Source organism: Zootoca vivipara, chromosome 15, assembly GCF_965207765.1.
Source record: "Zootoca vivipara chromosome 15, rZooViv2.hap1.1, whole genome shotgun sequence".
Classification (NCBI taxonomy): Eukaryota; Metazoa; Chordata; class Lepidosauria; order Squamata; family Lacertidae; genus Zootoca; species Zootoca vivipara.
In genome coordinates, this window is record NC_142598.1 from 17,384,243 (window position 1) to 17,403,551 (window position 19,309).

The 19,309-nt window shown below is 44.6% G+C and overlaps 1 protein-coding gene across 12 annotated transcripts in view; it reads left to right on the forward strand.

The window, feature by feature from the left end:
• Positions 1 to 19,309, forward strand: part of PCGF3 (polycomb group ring finger 3) — a 51,919-nt gene that overhangs the window by 19,762 nt on the left and 12,848 nt on the right. Inside the window, exons 2-6 of one of the 12 annotated variants that reach the window (XM_088658749.1) lie at positions 8,042 to 8,084; positions 8,756 to 8,861; positions 11,607 to 11,644; positions 15,138 to 15,251; positions 15,899 to 16,016. In XM_088658749.1, coding sequence (XP_088514875.1) covers positions 15,908 to 16,016 — 109 coding nt within the window. In that variant the 5' untranslated portion in view covers positions 8,042 to 8,084; positions 8,756 to 8,861; positions 11,607 to 11,644; positions 15,138 to 15,251; positions 15,899 to 15,907. Of the gene's footprint in view, positions 1 to 8,041; positions 8,085 to 8,755; positions 8,862 to 10,715; positions 11,260 to 11,606; positions 11,645 to 15,137; positions 15,252 to 15,544; positions 16,017 to 19,309 lie in introns of those variants that run through there. The other 11 variants (XM_088658753.1, XM_088658751.1, XM_088658755.1 and 8 more) reach the window with 11 other exon arrangements.

Sequence of the window (19,309 nt, forward strand, 5' to 3'; positions counted from 1 at the left end):
GCCCTCCATTTTGACCCCCACAATCCACCCCAACCAGGAAAGGGTTTACCTTTCCCTGAGCCCTATTTGCCCCCCCCCAACCGATTGAGGGTAATATGGAGGGGGTGGGGTGGGGGTTTGGTGGGTGGTGTTGTAGAGTGAGGGTAGTATGTAGGTGGTTTGTGGGTCCTGGGTGAGCGATGTTGTAGAGTCAGGGTAATATGGAGTTGGTCAGGGCTGTTGAGGTGGGATTTCTGTGTGTGTTGGGGTGTGGGGGTGGATTGGGGAAGGTGGAATGGTGGGCCTGTTCTTGAGTCGGACTGGTGTATGCTGGTGGCGGAATCCGGGTGGTGGGATCGGTGGGTGTTGGATCGATGGGGGGGGGAGATCCATGGGGTGGGGGGGAGTGTGGATTGGTGTGTTTTCCGGGGGGCCCCCAGAGGGATCGGGTGGGCGGGATCCGTGGGGTGGGGTGGTTTGCGGAGAGGTCTAGGCCTCTTCTGGAGGTGGCCTGGTCCCCGGGGGGGGGGGATCAGTGATGGCGGGATCGGCAAGGTGGAGTGGGGAGTGACTGGGGGAGACGGGATTGGCGGCGGTGTAATCCACGGGGTGGGGATTGTGGATTGGTGTGTTCTCCGGGGGGGCCCCGGCGGGATCAGCTGGGCGGGATCCATGGGGTGGGGGGTTTGTGGAGAGGTGTAGGCTCTTATGGTGGGGTGGGAATGCCTGGGGGTGGCGGGATCGCAGGTGGAGTGATCTGCAGGGTGGGGTGGGGAGTGCCTGGGCGTGACAGAATGGGCATCGGCGCGATCGGTGGGTTGGGGGGACTGCTTGGGGGCGGCGGGATCTCATGTGACTCTGAGGTTGTGGCCAAATTTCAGGGCGATCGGGTAAGTGCTTGTGGGAGAAAAGTGGGGAATAACACACATGCACCTTCACCATTTTTATATACAGTATATAGATTGCTCTCAAATTATTATTTTTCTGTGAGTTTAGTATAATTGGCATGTGATTCTTAATCAGTACTCTTGCTGTGTACTAACCCTTGGATTTTGTGAAGCATTTAACTGCTCTAAGTTGCTTTGGGAACCAATCTTGGTTGAGCGGGATATAAATATACTAACAGTGCAGTTGCTAATCATGTTTGCTCGGAAGTAAGTCCTACTGTGTTAAATGGGACTTAATCGCCAAGTAAGTGTGCACAGGATTGCAGTTTAAGTGAATAATAAAGCTTTTCATTTGCTCCTGTGTCTAGTGATGGAAGTCACAATGTGCGGCTGCTGCTCATGTTACCTGCTTTCTAGAGCATGTTGGTTCAGAAGTGACACAAAACGATAGTTTGTACTTGTGAAATTTGTGTTCCAGATGTGGAGGTAGAGCAAACTACATTTCAGGGTTGTTCTGTTACCCTCTTCATCCGTGTTGTATGAGAATCTCTAGATGGTTATCAAAAAAGCAGCCACTGAAGTTGGAGCAACATTCCCAGCCATACTTTGCTGATTTGGATGTACTGTAATGCCAAGTCACAGCTTGCCCAAATTATAGTCTCAAAGCATAATTTCGGATCTAAGTTTGCAAACAATGGTTGTCAGATGATGGCGGCCTGGACACCACAATAAACCATGGTTTGAAGTTTATGTCTGAGCTTATGAGTTTATGGGAAGGCCCATAAGTGCCGATACCACTTTGTTCTGCTTGTGCTGCCTTTTTCTTCTAGACTACTGTTTTATTGTGATTACTGTGAAATACATTAGTGAGCTGTTGCTTAGGGTAGGAATCAGATCCCCCAACCTTGTATTTTAACTTATAATGGTAAGAGGTGCCATATGATGTGCTTCTAGTTCCCCTGAACAAATAGTTGATTCAAAACTTGATGAGACATCTGATACGTGGGCTCCCGGGTGTAGTATGCCCGTTGCCTGCAGTTTATAGCAATTGCTAATAAAGTTCAGGTTTAGTTCAATCAAGACTGTTAGGATGGTTTCTAAAAGCTATGCAAGCTTTAGTCTTTTTATATCTTGGAAACCTCTTATGTGTGCATAATATAGGTCCATTGTTAAGATATTTGTGTTTGGTGGAATTTTGCTTTGGCTCATAGGCATACTTGTCCCCTTACAGCTAGGTCCCCTGGAGTTCAGAAATACTTTAAGACTACTTTCATACTAAACCTTTTCTTCTTGTTGTTGTTCTTAAAATCCCTCTAGCATTCTCACTATTGCATTTGCTTCTGTTGTTGTTTGATGGCTTTGTGTACTTCATATTTTGTGTTCATTACTCTTTTGGGATTTTTTTTAATTTTTTTTTGGTGCAACGGGGCTCTAAAACAGAATGCGGAAATTTCCTTGATCTTTCTATAGCTGTTATGAATGCAATGCAAGGCCTGCCATTGCTTTGAGTACTGAAGTAATGTAAGCTGTCACTGTATGGAGATCTAGGCATCATGGAGATGGTGGCCTTTTAGCAGGAATGCAAAGTTAATGATGCCTGAGGATGTGGTTAAGATGCTTTCAACTTCACAGCCTATTACATGCTCTCTTTCATATTTATCCTGGCTGATTAGTGCCAGTCCTTGAAGCTTTACTGGGTAGCTCCAAGGTGTGATGAATGCTTTGTTTCATGATAGGATGGTCCCTGCTGCTTTGGAGGAGTTGGTAGTGTGGCTATGCAAAGGGGGGAAATCACTTTGGGGGCAGAGGTTTATGCCAATTATTGCATGCAAACTACTTTCAACACACCTTTTTGAGATAGGGTGGTGCTGGTTCAGCTGTGGATGCTTTTCTAGTCTGGTCTGGTTTTGGGGCAGAATTGGTCTCAGTCACCCTGATAGATGACCTTCGTGATGGGGAAGTGTGAGCATGTTGAGATTGCTTGGATCTCTCTGTGACCATTGATACCATTCACCACATTATACTCCTGGACCATCTTTGTAGGTTGGGGACACCACCATTTCACAATGGTTTTGCTCCTACTTGTGGGATTGCTTCCAGAAAATAGTATTGGGTGGCTTTGTCTCAGCCCCTTGGCAATTGATTTGTGGGAGCCACAGGCAACAATTTCCTTCTGAAACAATTTAATATTTATATGAAGCCAGAGGGGGGCAGTCATTGGGGGATTTGGGGCAAAGTGTCACTAGTATGCTGATGATACCCTGCTATATTTCCTTGGAACATCTGAACCAGGAGAGGCTGTGTATGTCCTAAACTGGTGCCTAAATGCAGTCATAGGCTGAATGAGACCAAATAAACTGTGACTGACAGAGATACTATGGATAGGAAATTCCCAGATCATAACCTTTCTGTTAACTCTATAATGCTATCTATGTGTCTTAAGTGCCCTTTGACAAAGTCATATTGACAGTAGATCCATTGAAATGAATGGACTTAAATTAATTATGATTAACCTAAATCCATTGATTTTAGTGGGTCTCCTCTTGAGTGTGGCATAGTCAAAGGTCATTCTTTGAATTTAGCTTGTTACCAATCTGTCAAAAATGGGAATAGTCCATTTTTTTGGATAATCAAAAGTTTGCATTGGGTGGGGACCTTGACTCTCTAGATTTTCCATCTCCTATCACCCCTGACCTTTGCCTGTGCTATCTGGAACTGATGGGAACTGGAATTTAACAACATACAGAGGGTTTCCCACCCTTGGTCTACATTATTTTATCAAATTGCCCACTAGCTTTGAGTCATTGTACAACGAGTTGAGGATCTTAGTGTACCAAAACATTGTGATAATCATTTCCATCATTCCAGTCTTGAATGTGAGCTTGTTTCTTCTCTTAATCTAAAACAGGGAGAGGTTAGCAGCCAAATTCAATGCCTTGAACCATATGACAATTTGAAGTCTGTGAAGGAGGCAGGAATGGACTAGAATAGTGCATGCTTCCCCCTTCTCATTGCATGTTTAGCAGCAAGTTATGATTGGACTTCTGCATACACCTTCATTAACTAGATAGTTCTGATTCATTCCTTTTGTGCCATCTGTTCATTAAATGACTTTGAGGAGGAAGGTGAAAGAAATTGCTCACACTTATGAGTGTGTTTGAATGAATGATGCTTAATTTGTCACTGGTGATTGCCTAATATTCGGTCTTAATAACTTCTAAAATTTACATTTAATTGGTCTATAGTATAAAGCTCACTGTAAACTAAACCTGCCAAAACACTGATCAGAGAACTGTTTTTCTAAAATAAGTATGCCCAGAAAATAGACTTCATACTTATATGCAATATATGCACAGTAAGCTGCCATTAGTCTTAGCTTTTTCTCAAGGGAAAGATGCTTCAACCTCTCGATCATTTTGGTTGCAATATTCTGTAAGTGGTGGTCCTTTATCTCATATACTCAGCAGCAAACCTGGGTTTGCAACAGGGAGCTGCAGCCAGTCCTGGTTCCTTGCTGAGTGTATCTGTATGATACATGAGTCCTGAAATAGTTTTACACTACATTTTTAGATGTACAGTTGTGTGTATACAACTACAAAATGTAGTGTGTGAGAGGTGTGCAACTAAGTGCATATGGGAGTGGAGCAGCCCCTGCCTTTGTATTGTGTGAACAGAGGGCTTAAGACACCAGTAATACTGCATTCCTCTTCTGACTTGAGAACATGCTTCTAGAGCTACTTGAGCTCAAAGGCATGAATTGTTGACTAGGATATTTAAGCTTGCTAATCTTGGAAGATTAAACTGATTTTACTAATTTAGGAGTGGTAATTCATCTCTGGAAGCTGAAGGATTTTTGGAAGGCTTGCCAATTAGTATTTGGTTGTACAGTAGTTAATTTTCAGCTATATGTGTAACAGCAGTGGTTCACTGTACCATAGGTGTCGGTTATTCATTGTTTCAGAAAAATCATATTCTTAAGTCTTATTCAGTCATTATCCCCTCAATGTAGTTACCACGGTGCAAGAGGGAGAGACAGGGTGAGGACATTAGCCCTTCCCCCCACTTTATGTTTCCGTGGTCATTTCTACTGTCCATGTGTTGGAGGCAATTTACAACTGAGGACTCTAGCTTGCACAGAACATCTAGTCAAGTAGAGCAGGTGTCCCACTGCAGACATTCAGCCCCCACCATGTGGAGGCCTTCAGGAATTTCAGCATGTACAGGGTGAGTCCTTTAAAAGAGGCCCCATGGATACAGACAACACATGTTCCATGGGGCCTCTTTTAAAAGACTCACCTTGTACATGCAGGAGAAACTGTCCCAAATGAGCTCATTTCTGCTTGCTCCTTTGCATGATGGTGACCACGGGGTGGGAGGGAGAGTAATTGCAACAACATTTCAAAGCAATTGGCAAGAAATGCTAATTAAATTCAAAAATCTCTGAACTACACCTGAAAGTAGTGCCCATAATTGTCAGGTGCACTGCATATGAATTAAGTTCATTTGGGGCATAACACTGAATGAACAATTTCTAGTTCAGGTTCATTCTCTTACATGTGTTTTGTACTCTTTAGACCCTTTGAGCCTTTATGCTTAAAGGTCATAATTGCTGAGGAGTGTGTGTGGAAATTAAACAACTCACATCCCATTGTGTGTGCTTTGATGTTTTCTTAGTCTTCTTAAGTATGTTGTATTCTTCAGCACAACAGCTTGTGAATGCTGAATTTTCGTTTGCAATCATTTGCACCAATGGTTCCCAACCTTTTTACTTGGTATGGTGACCCATCAATTTATCAGTTTTTTTGGACTTTAAGTCGTTGGCAGGCATTGGTTTTGTGCATTTTAATTGCATGTTTGTGTATTTTACCTTGAGGCATCCAAGCAACAATTTACTTAATGTCCGTATTAATGTGGAATTTGTTGATTTGTTTATAGTACTTAAAAAGTTACCCATAGTTTTGTTTATGGGAATATAAGAACACCAACCATCTGATTGCAGGATATTCCTCCATAAGCTGTGGAAATTTGTTTTTAAAACATACTTTTACATAAACCCTGTTATATCTAACAACATATTAATATTTTAAATATTTTTATTCTAAATGAAGTCCATTTCAGCGAATAACAATGGGATTGCTAAACTAGCATTTTGCCAAAGAGTAGTTCAACTTTAATGGTTGTCAGACATGGTTCTCATATCATTATGGATACATAACCTGTTTTTGTACAGTGGAACCTTGGTTTATGAACACCTCGGTTTACGAATTTTCAGTTTACGAACGCTGCAGACCCATCTGGAACGGATTAATTCACTTTCCATTACTTTCCATGGGAAAGTTCGCTTCAGTTTATGAATGCTTCAGTTTATGAACAGACTTCTAGAACCAATTACACCCATGCTTCAGTTTAAGTACGCTTCAGGTTGAGTACTCCGCAGACTCGTCTGGAACGGATTAATCCACTTTCCATTACTTTCAATGGGAAAGTTCGCTTCAGTTTATGAACAGACTTCTGGAACCAATTGTGTTCATAAACTGAGGTACCACTGTATTTTGTCTTCATAGCAGCCATTCCTGAAAAATATGTATCGAAAAGATATTTCCTACCAAATGGCAGCAGCACAGATATTGCTTCATCAGCAAGCTCTGGATACTCTGTGGCAACATGAAAGCAAAATTCAGAGCACCTCATTTACAAAAGTTATCTTAGATGGCAATTGAAGGAGCTGTTCTTTTGCACAATGAAGACTTCATGACATCAGTTGCAAATGGGTTTTGCACCTACTCAACCTTCTCAGTTTCTAAGGAGACTTCAAATTACCATTGACTTAACTAACTTTGGCAGCAGGTTCAGTGATGGTTCACTTGTACAGGGAGTTTCTTTGAGTGATTAGTATAGCTCATCTGTGATGCACAGCTGCCAAAGGAGCGCCTTGTGGTGACTGGATCTGCCAGCAGACAGCAGTTCCCAAGTGTTACAGTGTAAGACCTGAGCCATCCGGATGTTCAGAGACATGTGTTTATTCAGATCCTGACCCACTTGTGGGTCATGACCCATAGGTTGGGAAACAGTGATTCAGATGAACTTGAATTGAACTGTGAACTGGATGGTGGTGAATTGGAATTAGTGCCTTTTGGGCTTCTTGAACTTGTTCCTTTTAAAAATGAATTCCCAAGTGGCTATCTCATTTTTGTTCTTATAGCAAGAAAATGCTTTTTGGGAGGGGATAAGGTGGGAGGAGGGAGGGGGGAGGTCAAACCCAACTTATAATGGACCCCCTTTGATTCTCAACGCCCACGGGTCCTACTGGTGGCAGAAGTGGACGGGTGGGTGGAGGGAAATTGAAGGGACAGTGTTATATTGTATGTTTTGTGTGTCTTGTTTGTATAAAAAATTAATAAAATTGTTATTAAAAAAGAAAAGAAAATGCTTTTTATCCTCCGGCAGGAAAATAATGAAAAAAAGGCATTCATGTACATCGGTAGAAATAGAATAGATTTGGACCTTGTCATGAAATTTGGCACAGAATAGTGGATGAAGAAGGACTCAATAGCAGCTTGCATGTGGGTCGCAAGATAGGTAATGCATGTATTAGGAATCAAGTTTTGAAGCCTGTGTCCAGTTTTGTCCCAGAAAAACTGGGGACTAAGAAACAAGAAGTGAGCAGAGCTGGCTGGTGCTGCCATCCATTTATTATAATTATGATATAAATATCATAATTATTCTGCCACTCCTGTCAAAGGGGCCCAGGGCAGCAGACACAGGAAAAGTAAAACAGTGTCAGACTAGTGGGTTTAACTCCGCGAAAGGTTACACTCTTGTACCTGCTACACTGGATCTTGTGGATCTAGGGAGTTTATCCAGTGACCTATTTTAAGCAGGAAAGCAGTTGGCCTTTTGATAGCTTGTCTATTTTATGCTGACAGAAATAAGTTCACTGGAAAAAGTGTCACCCTGTGGTGGCAGGGAGAAATGACATCTACACTTTGTTTCAGTTCATGTATTAGCCTCATATGTCTAATTTTTCTTCTCTGCACTGTGACAGGCACCCATCATTTAATGTCAGCCCCATCCCATATATGCCTTGAAATATTTACCTACATTCCTTAAATCTCTGGTATTTATTCTGGCAATCGTAGTGTTATTTAACAGATTGTTTTCCTCTCTCTTTTCAGGTCTCTGGATGGCAGACTCTGAAAAGAAATGCAGTTTTAAGAGGTATGTTGACCATGTGTGCTTCTTGGGAAAAGAGCGCTTTACTGATGGAATTGGACTTCTCGCGTCTCACTTTAAATAGATGAAAGGGGAAACAGGGATTGAAAACAACAAGCACACCTAAATTGAAATCGGCGCTTTTGAAGTTCTAGTCACTATAAAAATTTGCAAAACGCTTAGTTTTACTGTAAAGAATAAAATTGCTGCTGTCCCACCAGATAGAACCTGTTTTAGCCTCAACATCAGATTTGTTATGGGTCCAGTATAAGTTGCTTTTAATGTTAGCCTTTAGTGTTAGGGTGTGACAGTTGTGTAGAAGCTCAGGGAGGATGAGGTAACTGTTTTAATCTTGAGGGGTTTTTAAATGTAGGAATACTTTTTTTATTCAACTGAAATATCTCGACACTCTTTCACATAAAGAATGTCAATGGAGATCCCCAAATCTATTTGAATTGCATCACTATAAAATATTTGAACTTACCCTCCTAACTGGAAATAGGGAATTCCTGTCAGTGGCAAGGACTCCTTCATGCTCTGATTCCTGCCACAAGAAATGTTTAATGTGTTCAAAGTTTTGGAAATATCGCAGAAGAGTCTTTGTGTGGTTAAGTTATCCTTGCAAGGCTACTGAGAGTCACCCAAACTCTAAGCTAACCCTGCTTCTTCTGGGGTAGTTTGTCCATCAGCCTGCACTCATCTCTCACCTGTGAATCCTAGAGGCTGTCAGCATGCAACAGCGACCACACCCTGGGAACGGCTTCGGCTAGCTGGCTAAACCAGGTGAGGGTAGCCGATGTGACTCAACCATTGATGAGTTAGGGACTTCCCTTGCATGTGAAGACAGACTCCTGCAGATTGAGCAGACAAGACTAGTATTGTCTCCAACAGTCAAGGAGATGGTTTCTGCACATGCTGCAGAGGGAAGTGAGGGGCAGATGGGGCTCATCCAGCTGGAAAGGTAGCCCACCTAGGAGAAGGAAAACTCTGATGCTAAATCTCTGCTGCCTTGTGGAATACCTTCAGGAGAAGAAAAGGCAAAGGAGCAGGGCTTTTTTTTTTCTGCCGGAACTTGCCGGAAGTCAGTTTCAGCACCTCTCAAGTGGGCGCTATTGCCGTTCTAAGAGAATGAGGGAGGTTTTCATGGTGAGTCCTGGCACGTCTTTTTTTTTAAAAAGCACTGCTAAGGACTTGGAGTAAACCCAAGACAAATCCAGAGTGGAGACCCTAAGACAGTTGGATGGTGACTTGTACACCTCCTTCTGGCAACTCCTGCCACCAAGTTGGTGCCAGACATATTGCTCTGCTTTCCTTTGAAACCCCATCAGCGAGGCTGGGGTGGTGGTGTCCTGTCTTCTGGGCAGCCCAGGACCTCCATACACACTGCCCAGGCTTACACCCCGGGGTGGTTACTTCAGTACTGCTAGTGCAGTAGCTTGACTTCACCCCCAGAGGTGCATTCCATTGTCTCTTGAGACAGATGGATACCAATGAAAAGCACTATGCCATGGGAACTAGGAAATTGCTGTTTTCAGAAGCAGAAAAGCCTGAGATTATCTTGGGGCCAAACTAGATATGATCAGGGGAGAGTAAGTATTAGCTCTCCCACTCTTTATTTATTGGACGAGTGAAACCAACCAATGCTTCCCTCTGCGAGGGAGCCTTCCCAGACCCGCTGAAACCGCTTCTTAAAAAAAAATAAAAATTAGACCCGGCCAATATGGCCAACTATCGCCCAGTCTCAAATCTACCATTCTTTGGCAAGGTGATTGAGCGGGTGGTTGCTAAACAACTCCAAGCACACCTGGAGGATGCGGACCATTTAGATTCCTTCCAGTTGGAATTCAGGCCTCACCATGGGACTGAAACTGCCTTGGTTGCGCTGGTCGATGATCTTTGGTGGGCTAGGGACAAAGGTGAGAGCTGTTTCCTAGTTCTGCTGGATCTCTCAGTGGCCTTTGACACCATTGACCATAACATCCTTCTGGACCAGGGGTTCCCAAACTGAGGCCGGATGTGGCCCGCACGAACCAGTTGTGCGGCCCCCAATGACCCCTGCCGCCTCCTGGCGCTGCCTGCTCTTATTGGCGCGCTGCGGTGCGGTTGCCCATCTCCGTGTTGGCACAGCGCCGGAAATAGCTTATGTGCACGTGCGGGCCGGAGGGCAGGGGAACACGCTCCCATACGCATGCGCACAAGCTATTTCTGGTGCCGCGCCGACCCGGAAGTGCACTGGAAATGATGCCTGCGCATGTGCAGAAGCAATTTCCGGCGCAGCACCGTGCTAGAAAAAGCAATTGTGTGCGCGTATAGGAGCGCGTTCCCCCGCCCTCTGACCCGCCACGTGATCAGCGCCGGAGGAAGCGGCCCGAAGCCGGGTAAGTTTGGGGGCCCCTGTTCTGGACTGTCTAGAGGGTCTGGGAGCTGGGGGCACTGTTATACAGTGGTTCCGCTCCTTTCTCCTGGGCCGTGTCCAGAAAGTGGTGTTGGGGGATGAGTGTTCAGACCCCTGGGCTCTCACTTGTGGGGTGCCTCAGGGTTCCGTCCTCTCCCCCATGCTTTTTAATATCTATATGAAGCCGCTGGGTGTTTATCAGTATGCAGATGACACCCAGCTCTACCTCTCTTTTAAATCAGAACCAGTGAAGGTGGTGAAAGTCCTGTGTGAGTGCCTGGAGGTGGTTGGAGGATGGTTGGCAGCTAACAGATTGAGGTTGAATCCTGACACGACAGAAGTACTGTTTTGGGGGGACATGGAGGCGCAGGTTAATTCTGTGTCCAGGGCGGCTGTCTACCAGCTCCATCTGGTACACAGGCTGAGACCCTACCTGCCTGCGGACTGTCTCGCCAGAGTGGTGCATGCTCTATGAATCTCCCGCTTGGACTACTGCAATGCACTCTACATGGGGCTATCTTTGAAGGTGACCCGGAACTGCAATTATTCCAGAATGCAGCAGCTAGATTGGTGACTGGGAGTGGCCGCCGGGACCACATAACACTGAGAGACCTACATTGGCTCCCAGTATGTTTCCGAGCACAATTCAAAGTGTTGGTGCTGACCTTTAAAGCCCTAAACAGCCTTGGTCGTGTATACCTGAAGGAGCGTCTCCACCTCCATCATTCAGCCCGGACACTGAGATCCAGCGCCGAGGGCCTTCTGACGGTTCCCTCATTGCAAGAAGTGAGTTTACAGGGAACCAGACGGAGGGCCTTCTCGGTAGTGGTGCCTGCCCTGTGGAATGCCCTCCTATCAGATGTCAAGGAAATAAGCAGCTATCCTATTTTTAAAAGACATCTGAAGGCAGCCCTGTTTAGGGAAGTTTTTAATATTTAATGCTGTATTGTTTTTAACACTCGATTGGGAGCCGCCCAGAGTGGCTGGGAAAATTCAGCCAGATGGGTGGGGTATAAATAATAAATTATTATTATTATTAATTTTAAAATAACAATTTAAATACAATTAGAAGTGTAGGCATCCATTTGAGACAATGTGTTAACCCTATTCTCTCTGTAACATTTTCCTATTAGGCTGCTATTTGCCCTGCAAGAGAAAACAAAGCATACAGGTATCCATATTATTAATAGCTTCAGAAGATGATTTTCACTTAAACAACAGCACAGAGTAAAGGGTTTAACATACCCACCCCACTGCAGTTCCAATCAAATTCCCCAATGTACTCCTGCAACTGTTGTTAAACTGTAAAAGTATGTACATTGGATGTCCTCTTGTGGTCTTCTGTTGTCCTGCAAACCCTTTGACAAGTGTCATATTCTGTGTAGGATTCCCCAGGTATGGAACTGCAGAAGACTGCAGGCCTGGTTGTTGTTGCTGCTGCTGTTCATTCTCCTAAGCACAGTTAGTGCCCACTTCCCCTGAAGCACATGAATTTTCTGTTTGCATTTATTAGCTAAGATTATGCTGTTTATCTTGAGGATTAGATGAGTTTGTTTAGCATTACTTCTAGGCATCTGATATCTCAGATCTCTGGGGCACTGCTTTATATGGTGCCAGAGTATGGCTTATCATATTCCCACACCCACCTTGCTCCTTCCCAGGCTTTTTTAGGTCAGCACAAGACAGGAGATAAGCCAAAGTTTTGCTTATTGTGTTGTCTGAACCCAGAATTGTTGTTAAGGAGGAGATAGTGTACAACTTCCAGAGCTGTGAAAGGACTGAACTTTGGCTATTGTCATGTTCTCAGCATCATGGCTGGCCAGTTTGGCAATGTTGTGGAGATGATATGGCAAAGTTTGAAATGGATGTTTGAGCTGGATACCGCGATTGGGGGGGGGGGGCGCGCTATTTACTCTGACTCAGATCTGCCCCATTACACACAGACTCAGAGTATCAGACATAATGAAACCACCTTCTTCTTTCTTTGGTGATCACTCGTAGCCGAGTAAGATTGTCTTCCATGAACTTAACAGTGAGTCCATAAGTGACTATGGAGGCCAATTCTGGATCCACACATCCTTCCATAGTGGGGACATAGGTTTCCAGACAGGAGTTGATCATGGTGAGGGTTTGCCAAATGTGCCTTCCTCTTAGCACGTTTCTCCCTTTTGTCCTGAGTTTGAGTGTCTACAAAGTCCATGACACCTTTGGTAAAGGCAGCATCTTCCACCATGTGAGCAGGAAGAAACCAGCAACCAAATGCTGTTGGCATCCCTGCACTCAGAGGTAGAGTTTGCCCTGGCAGCACATATTCCTTGCAAGTACATTTTTGATTGCAGCATGTAAAGAGAAGGAAGGAGGCCTGCAGAGAAGAGAGCATAGAGCCCTCTTTGAGATAAGAACTCAAGACTCACTGAAGGAGTAGAAGTGTCTTTTGCCAAGCAGGGAAAGGGAAGTACCAGATTAGAGGGCAAAGGAAACTGTAACCACTTCCTGACAACAGTGCCCTCCATTAGCTCACTGTATAGGGCACAAGGTAGGGAAACTGGAGTTTGAACCTCACCAGGGGGAATAGGGAGAAGATGACCCACACTGGAGACACTACTCAGCAGTTCCCTATTGGCAGCAGACAGGAAACAGATGCACCCTGACGCATTGGTTTCCCTCAGCATTGAGACCCAGTCACGTGTGCCAGAAGTACATAGGTTGCAGATGAAGCCTGGCGGAACAAGTGGCATTCTCATGGAGGGGGTCTGAAAGTAGATCATACCAGGGAGAGGGTTTTACCGCCTTCCGGCAGTAAAAGAGCATGAGTGCACAATCTTGACCAGATGCCAGTCCTATTGAATTCAGTGGGGCTTACCCTGAGGAAAGGGGGTTAGGATTGCAGCCAAATCGTAGTGAACAGCACCTGGGATGGAAGAGAGCCTGAAAAGAAATGTCTGTGGCATAACCAGTTACTCCAGGAGGGCTGCTGCGGTGCCCCTCGTGGCTCACAACTTCATGTTGATACTGAGAACAAAGAGTGGCTGGAAGAAGTATCCTGGGAACAGGCAGGGGCACCCTGATTGCTGGTCATGGGGTGCTCTTCCTTGGGGCCTACGTGGAATGGATACCCCATTCCTTGTAGGCCATGGGGAAAGCCCACCCCATGAAAGCTTGGTACCTGTGGGCCCATGGAGAGCAAGAGGCATCTGCTGCCAGACTATAGTACCTGCATCTCCTCAAGCACAGTTGGTGTTTGTAAGAGAAGACTGAGTGCCTCTTTCCCCCACCCGCCATAAGTGCTGCCATGAGGGAAGCCATCCTTCTCCCTGTCTCATGGGAGTTTGCAGTGGAACTGTGTGTGTGCGCTCAAAGAGCATGTCTTGATCCATATGTCCAGGCTGTGATCCAGCAAGGCAGAAGTGTTTGGGCCAGCAGTATCAGTGTATGGAATGGAGTGCCATGCCTTTACCAACAAATAGTTTACCTATATGTGCGGATGCCTTGTACGGAAGAGACTGTTTCTTGCTGCTCTGGCTATGGGGGTGGGTGGGGAGCAAGCAATACAGTTCAGACAAGACACAGTATTAACATATAGCAAAGTGGGGGGTGGTGAAAGACATAGGAGACAGTTGAATCAGTCATACTTTGTGGCATACAGCCCCCCCCTCCTCCTCCGGCGTTAAGGACCTGTCATGGAGAATTGCCTATGCTGATTTTTCTTGGAAAGTTTGGCTTTGATGGATATGCAGTACTTTCATCGGACATAAAAACATATGAATGATTCATTTCTAACAATCTACACAATAATTTGTAGGAGGCCTCTTAAGGGGAGAGAATAGTTAATCATAAAAAGAAAAGAATTTCCCCCTCCCCTAAGAATCTTTGAGTTTGGCTCCTGCTAGCTAGTTTTATTGAGTGACATGTACATTTATCAGGAATGTACATGTACATTTATCAGGAAAGGAAAATGGTCAGTGCAGAATTATCTTAAAGTAATCTGAAGACACAAGTACATTGAATTACCCTTACTGCAATGAAATTATGAAATGTGTTCCAAAATAAAATTGAATTAAAGTGTTTTCTGAGCCAAAGTGTCTCAGCAGTTCTTACTGAAAAAGCATGTTAATTTGGTGACACCTGCCACGTAGGATACCATTGCAACAGATGGTAAAACTAGCTCCCCCCCCTTTTTAATTATTTAATGCTATACTCTTCTTTTTCCAGTGCAGATTTTCCCAGTGAGGAAATGTGAGCAGGTGTTTTTATCCTACTTATAAGTTTTAATATGTCATACTTCAGCTGCTTTCAGGGAACTTTGAGTTTGTATATTTTTAAGGAGCCAAACTTGCCCATCAAATTTGGGTAACATTCTTGAGAGATTTTAACAGTTTGTTTTGTCAGGGTCCCCCCTACCCCTGCCCTTCCAAATTTAGGGTTCAGGGATTTATTCTCGATGAAAGTGCACATGCATGCATTACACACAGGCATGCAGAGGCTTCAGATGACATGGAGACTTGTTGTAACTTCTGTTCCAAGGCCCCAGTTGAAAGAAGGAAGATGACTAACCATTCCTTACTGTCTTACGCTACCAACATACACATAAGTCCCCTCCCCAAAGTTACACAGACTTCTGATTCATGGATAATAAAATATGTAACATCTGTCCCCTGAGGCAGACTTTCAACAATTCCTTCCAGACCCAGCGACTCCAAATTCCTAGATACTGGATTCATATCATGCTGCTTTTTAACTGACCTGCTGCAGTCAGCTGCAGGTTATATCAGTCTAAGGTAATTTCAACAACAGATCAACTTTTACAGTTCAGTCGTATACATTCCTACTCAGAGGTAAGCTCCATTACAACATCATGACCTAGGAAGCTGCCTTATACTTAGACTGTTGACCCACCTAGCTCAGAATTGTCTACTGTGACTGGCAGTGACTCTCCAGGGTTTGTGTGATAGAATCATGTGAGACTGTACTCAGTAACGTGGGGATTTAGGGAAGTTTTTGAAATTCATGCTAGTAATTCATTCTAATTTGGGATCCTGCAATCCGTACTACCATCACTGCCCCCAACTGCAATCTGAAGTGGTGCAGTCCAGGAACCTTACTCCTGAGAACTAGGCCCCAATTAAACCTGATTGTGTAGAATGTCACAAACTTAGTTGCGAATAAATATTGCAGCATTGGGTCTAGAGTACCAAATGTTGAACTTGCCTTTAGTAATTGGATTGGATAGTTCAGTGGATATTCATTCTCATTTTCTTAAACCAGGACCTTTCTTTTCAAGTAAAACATTGTTAGGAAGAAAGCTACATTGAAAAACCTAATCACTCTCTGTATTGCAGGCTTATCATGAATGTCAAATATTTAAATTTGCAAAGGCCACTTACATCCACACTTGGAAAAACTGATGGCCCTGTTTTTCTTGCAGACACCAAAGATGCTGACGAGGAAGATTAAGCTTTGGGACATCAATGCCCATATAACCTGCCGCCTTTGCAATGGTTATCTTATTGATGCTACCACTGTAACGGAATGCTTGCATACCTGTGAGTATTAATATATCTACCCATAGTGATGTTTCATCTGATGTAAGATTAGTGGGTTGGGTATTTTTCATTGTTCGATACATCCTCTCTGCCTGCTTCTTCTAGCTCTGTAATGTTTCAGAGTCAAATGTCAAATACCAAGCTTCTCTCCACCCACGCCCCCATTCAGGATCAGATCGTGGGTGAAGACAGATTCTGATTACAGATAAAATCCATATTCTGGCTGGATAAGATGTTACTTTCTGCTGGGAAGGACATAGCAGAGGTCCCTGTAAGCCCGAGGCTAACTCTTATGTGAATACAAGCATATGCTATGGTCCTTCTTTTCGTAGTAGGGGAGAGTGTAAATGAATGATGCCAAGTAATGTTCTGCTTTACTTTGAAGGTGAGGGCAATGGTATATTATGGTCAGCTTTTAGGAATGCTGAAAAGTGGGATTGTATTGAAAGATAAGGTGTATTGGAGAATTAATGATGGTGGTGATGTTTGAAGCGGCACATAATCCAAGGTTTATTGCTGGTAATAAATCAGGTTCTTCTTTCCCTCATATGAACCAGTAGTGAAGATCTAAAAAGAAGGATGAGGGGGAGTTTGTTCATATTTTGCAAATGGTATTTGAAAGAAAAAGAAATATGGAGATTTAGTTCATGTGATATATACTTAATTATGAGTTGTTTGCTGTGCCGATTTGTAAGCCTTAGATCAATACTCCTAATGTAAACCTAAACTAAAGACTTTCAGGAACTGTTGTGTGAAACTGTACAAGGCATAACTCTGGACAAGAGGGAGACAAGATAGGTTTGCAACTCTTGCTCATGTAGCCATAACATGTAGCCACCTGCCCCTTGTTAGGTCACATTCATTCCCAGTTTGGGTGCTTGTGGCATATTCTGTTATGAGTGCTAAGGTCCTTATGACATTTAGTCTAGTCAAGTTTTGTGGGATCAATTTCAATCTGTTACCTCCGAGGATGTGGACAGGCTGCTTAGACGAATGAAACCAACCACCTGTCTCCTTGATCCTTGTCCATCCTGGCTTATAAAAGCTAGCCAGGAAGGGCTGGGCGATGGGCTTCGCAGGTTGGTAAATGCTTCTCTCCATGAGGGAGCCTTCCCAGACCCGCTGAAAGAGGCGGTTATTAAACCGCTTCTTAAAAAACCATCTTTAGATCCGGCCAATATGGCCAACTATCGCCCAGTCTCAAATCTTCCATTCTTGGGCAAGGTGATTGAGCGAGTGGTTGCGGAACAACTCCAGGCACGCCTGGAAGAAGCGGACCATTTGGATCCCTTCCAGTCAGGATTCAGGCCTCATCATGGGACTGAAACTGCCTTGGTCGCACTGGTCGATGATCTCCGGCGGGCTAGGGACAAAGGTAAGAGCTGTTTCCTTGTTCTGCTGGATCTCTCAGCGGCTTTTGACACCATCGACCATAACATCCTTCTGGACCGTCTAGAGGGCTTGGGAGCTGGGGGCACTGTCATGCAGTGGTTCCGCTCCTTCCTCCTGGGCCGTGTTCAGAAAGTGGTGGTGGGGGATGAGTGTTCAGACCCCTGGGCGCTCAGTTGTGGGGTGCCTCAGGGTTCTGTCCTCTCCCCCATGCTTTTTAACATCTATATGCAGCCGCTGGGAGAGATCATCAGGGGGTTTGGGCTGGGTGTCCATCAGTATGCTGATGATACCCAGCTCTACCTCTCTTTTAAATCAGAACCAGTGAAGGCGGTGAAGGTCCTGTGTGAGTGCTTGGAGGCGGTTGGAGGATGGATGGCGGCTAACAGATTGAGATTGAATCCTGACAAGACAGAAGTACTGTTTGTGGGGGACAGGAGGCGGGCGGGTGTGGAGGACTCCCTGGTCCTGAATGGGGTAACTGTGCCCCTGAAAGACCAGGTGCGCAGCCTGGGAGTCATTTTAGACTCACAGCTGTCCATGGAGGCACAGGTCAACTCCGTGTCCAGGGCAGCTGTTTATCAGCTCCATCTGGTACACAGGCTGAGTCCCTACCTGCCCAGTGACTGTCTCTCCAGAGTGGTGCATGCTCTAGTTATCTCTCGCTTGGACTACTGCAATGCGCTCTACGTGGGGCTACCTTTGAAGGTGACCCGGAAACTACAACTAATCCAGAATGCGGCAGCTAGACTGGTGACTGGGAGCGGCCGCCGAGATCACATAACACCGGTCCTAAAAGACCTACATTGGCTCCCAGTACGTTTCCGAGCACAATTCAAAGTGTTGGTGTTGACCTTTAAAGCCCTAAACGGCCTCGGTCCGGTATACCTGAAGGAGCGTCTCCACCCCCATCGTTCTGCCCGGACACTGAGGTCCAGCTCCGAGGGCCTTCTGGCGGTTCCCTCATTACGAGAAGCAAAGTTACAGGGAACCAGGCAGAGGGCCTTCTCGGTAGTGGCACCCACCCTGTGGAATGCCCTCCCACTAGAGGTCAAAGAGAACAATTACCAGACCTTTAGAAGGCATCTCAAGGCAGCCCTGTTTAGGGAAGCTTTTAATGTTTGATGGATTTCTGTATTTTAGAATTTCTGTTTTTTTGGAAGCCGCCCAGAGTGGCTGGGGGAACCCAGCCAGATGGGCGGGGTATAAATAATAAATTATTATTATTATTATTATTATTATTATTATTATTATTATTTGAAAGACACCTTTGATAGGTGATAGCTTATTAGTGTATTTAAACTTCATAGAATTTGCCATTTATATAGTGCTTCCAAAACACTGATCCCCCCCCTCCTACTCAGAAGCTCCTCTTCTTTTCCCATTTCCTTTCCCTCCAAAGGAACTTCCAGTCTTTGCAAGAGAGCAATAAATATTTTAAGAAATAATAAAATTGAACCATCATCTTGGTCTATCTGGACTTTCACCTTGCTGTCTCTCTTCCATGGCTTTAGTCATATGCTTTTTGTTGAATTTTAATGCAATAGGATAGCTGGGTAATCGTGTGGGTGTGAATCTTGTTTTGTCAATTGGTCCTCATTGCTTTGCATATATCTCCCTCCCCTCCCTCCTTGCAAACCAGGCTTCCCTCTAAAGGCTCACAGTGCCTCATTCTGGATGTTATTAAGCCTTGAGCTTGTTTCTGCTAAAATGTGCATCATTTTTTGTGAGATGTAGATGGCACTGTTTAACCGCAGGAGCCAGGCACCAGTATTGCCAAGGTTTCAAAGCCATTGTAGGGCAGTTGGCTAAATGCAAGCGGACGGTGGTTTAGGTATCCTTTTGCTGTACCTACAACTCTGCTGTTAACGTCACTGAAATAACCTCAATATCAACTTTAGACA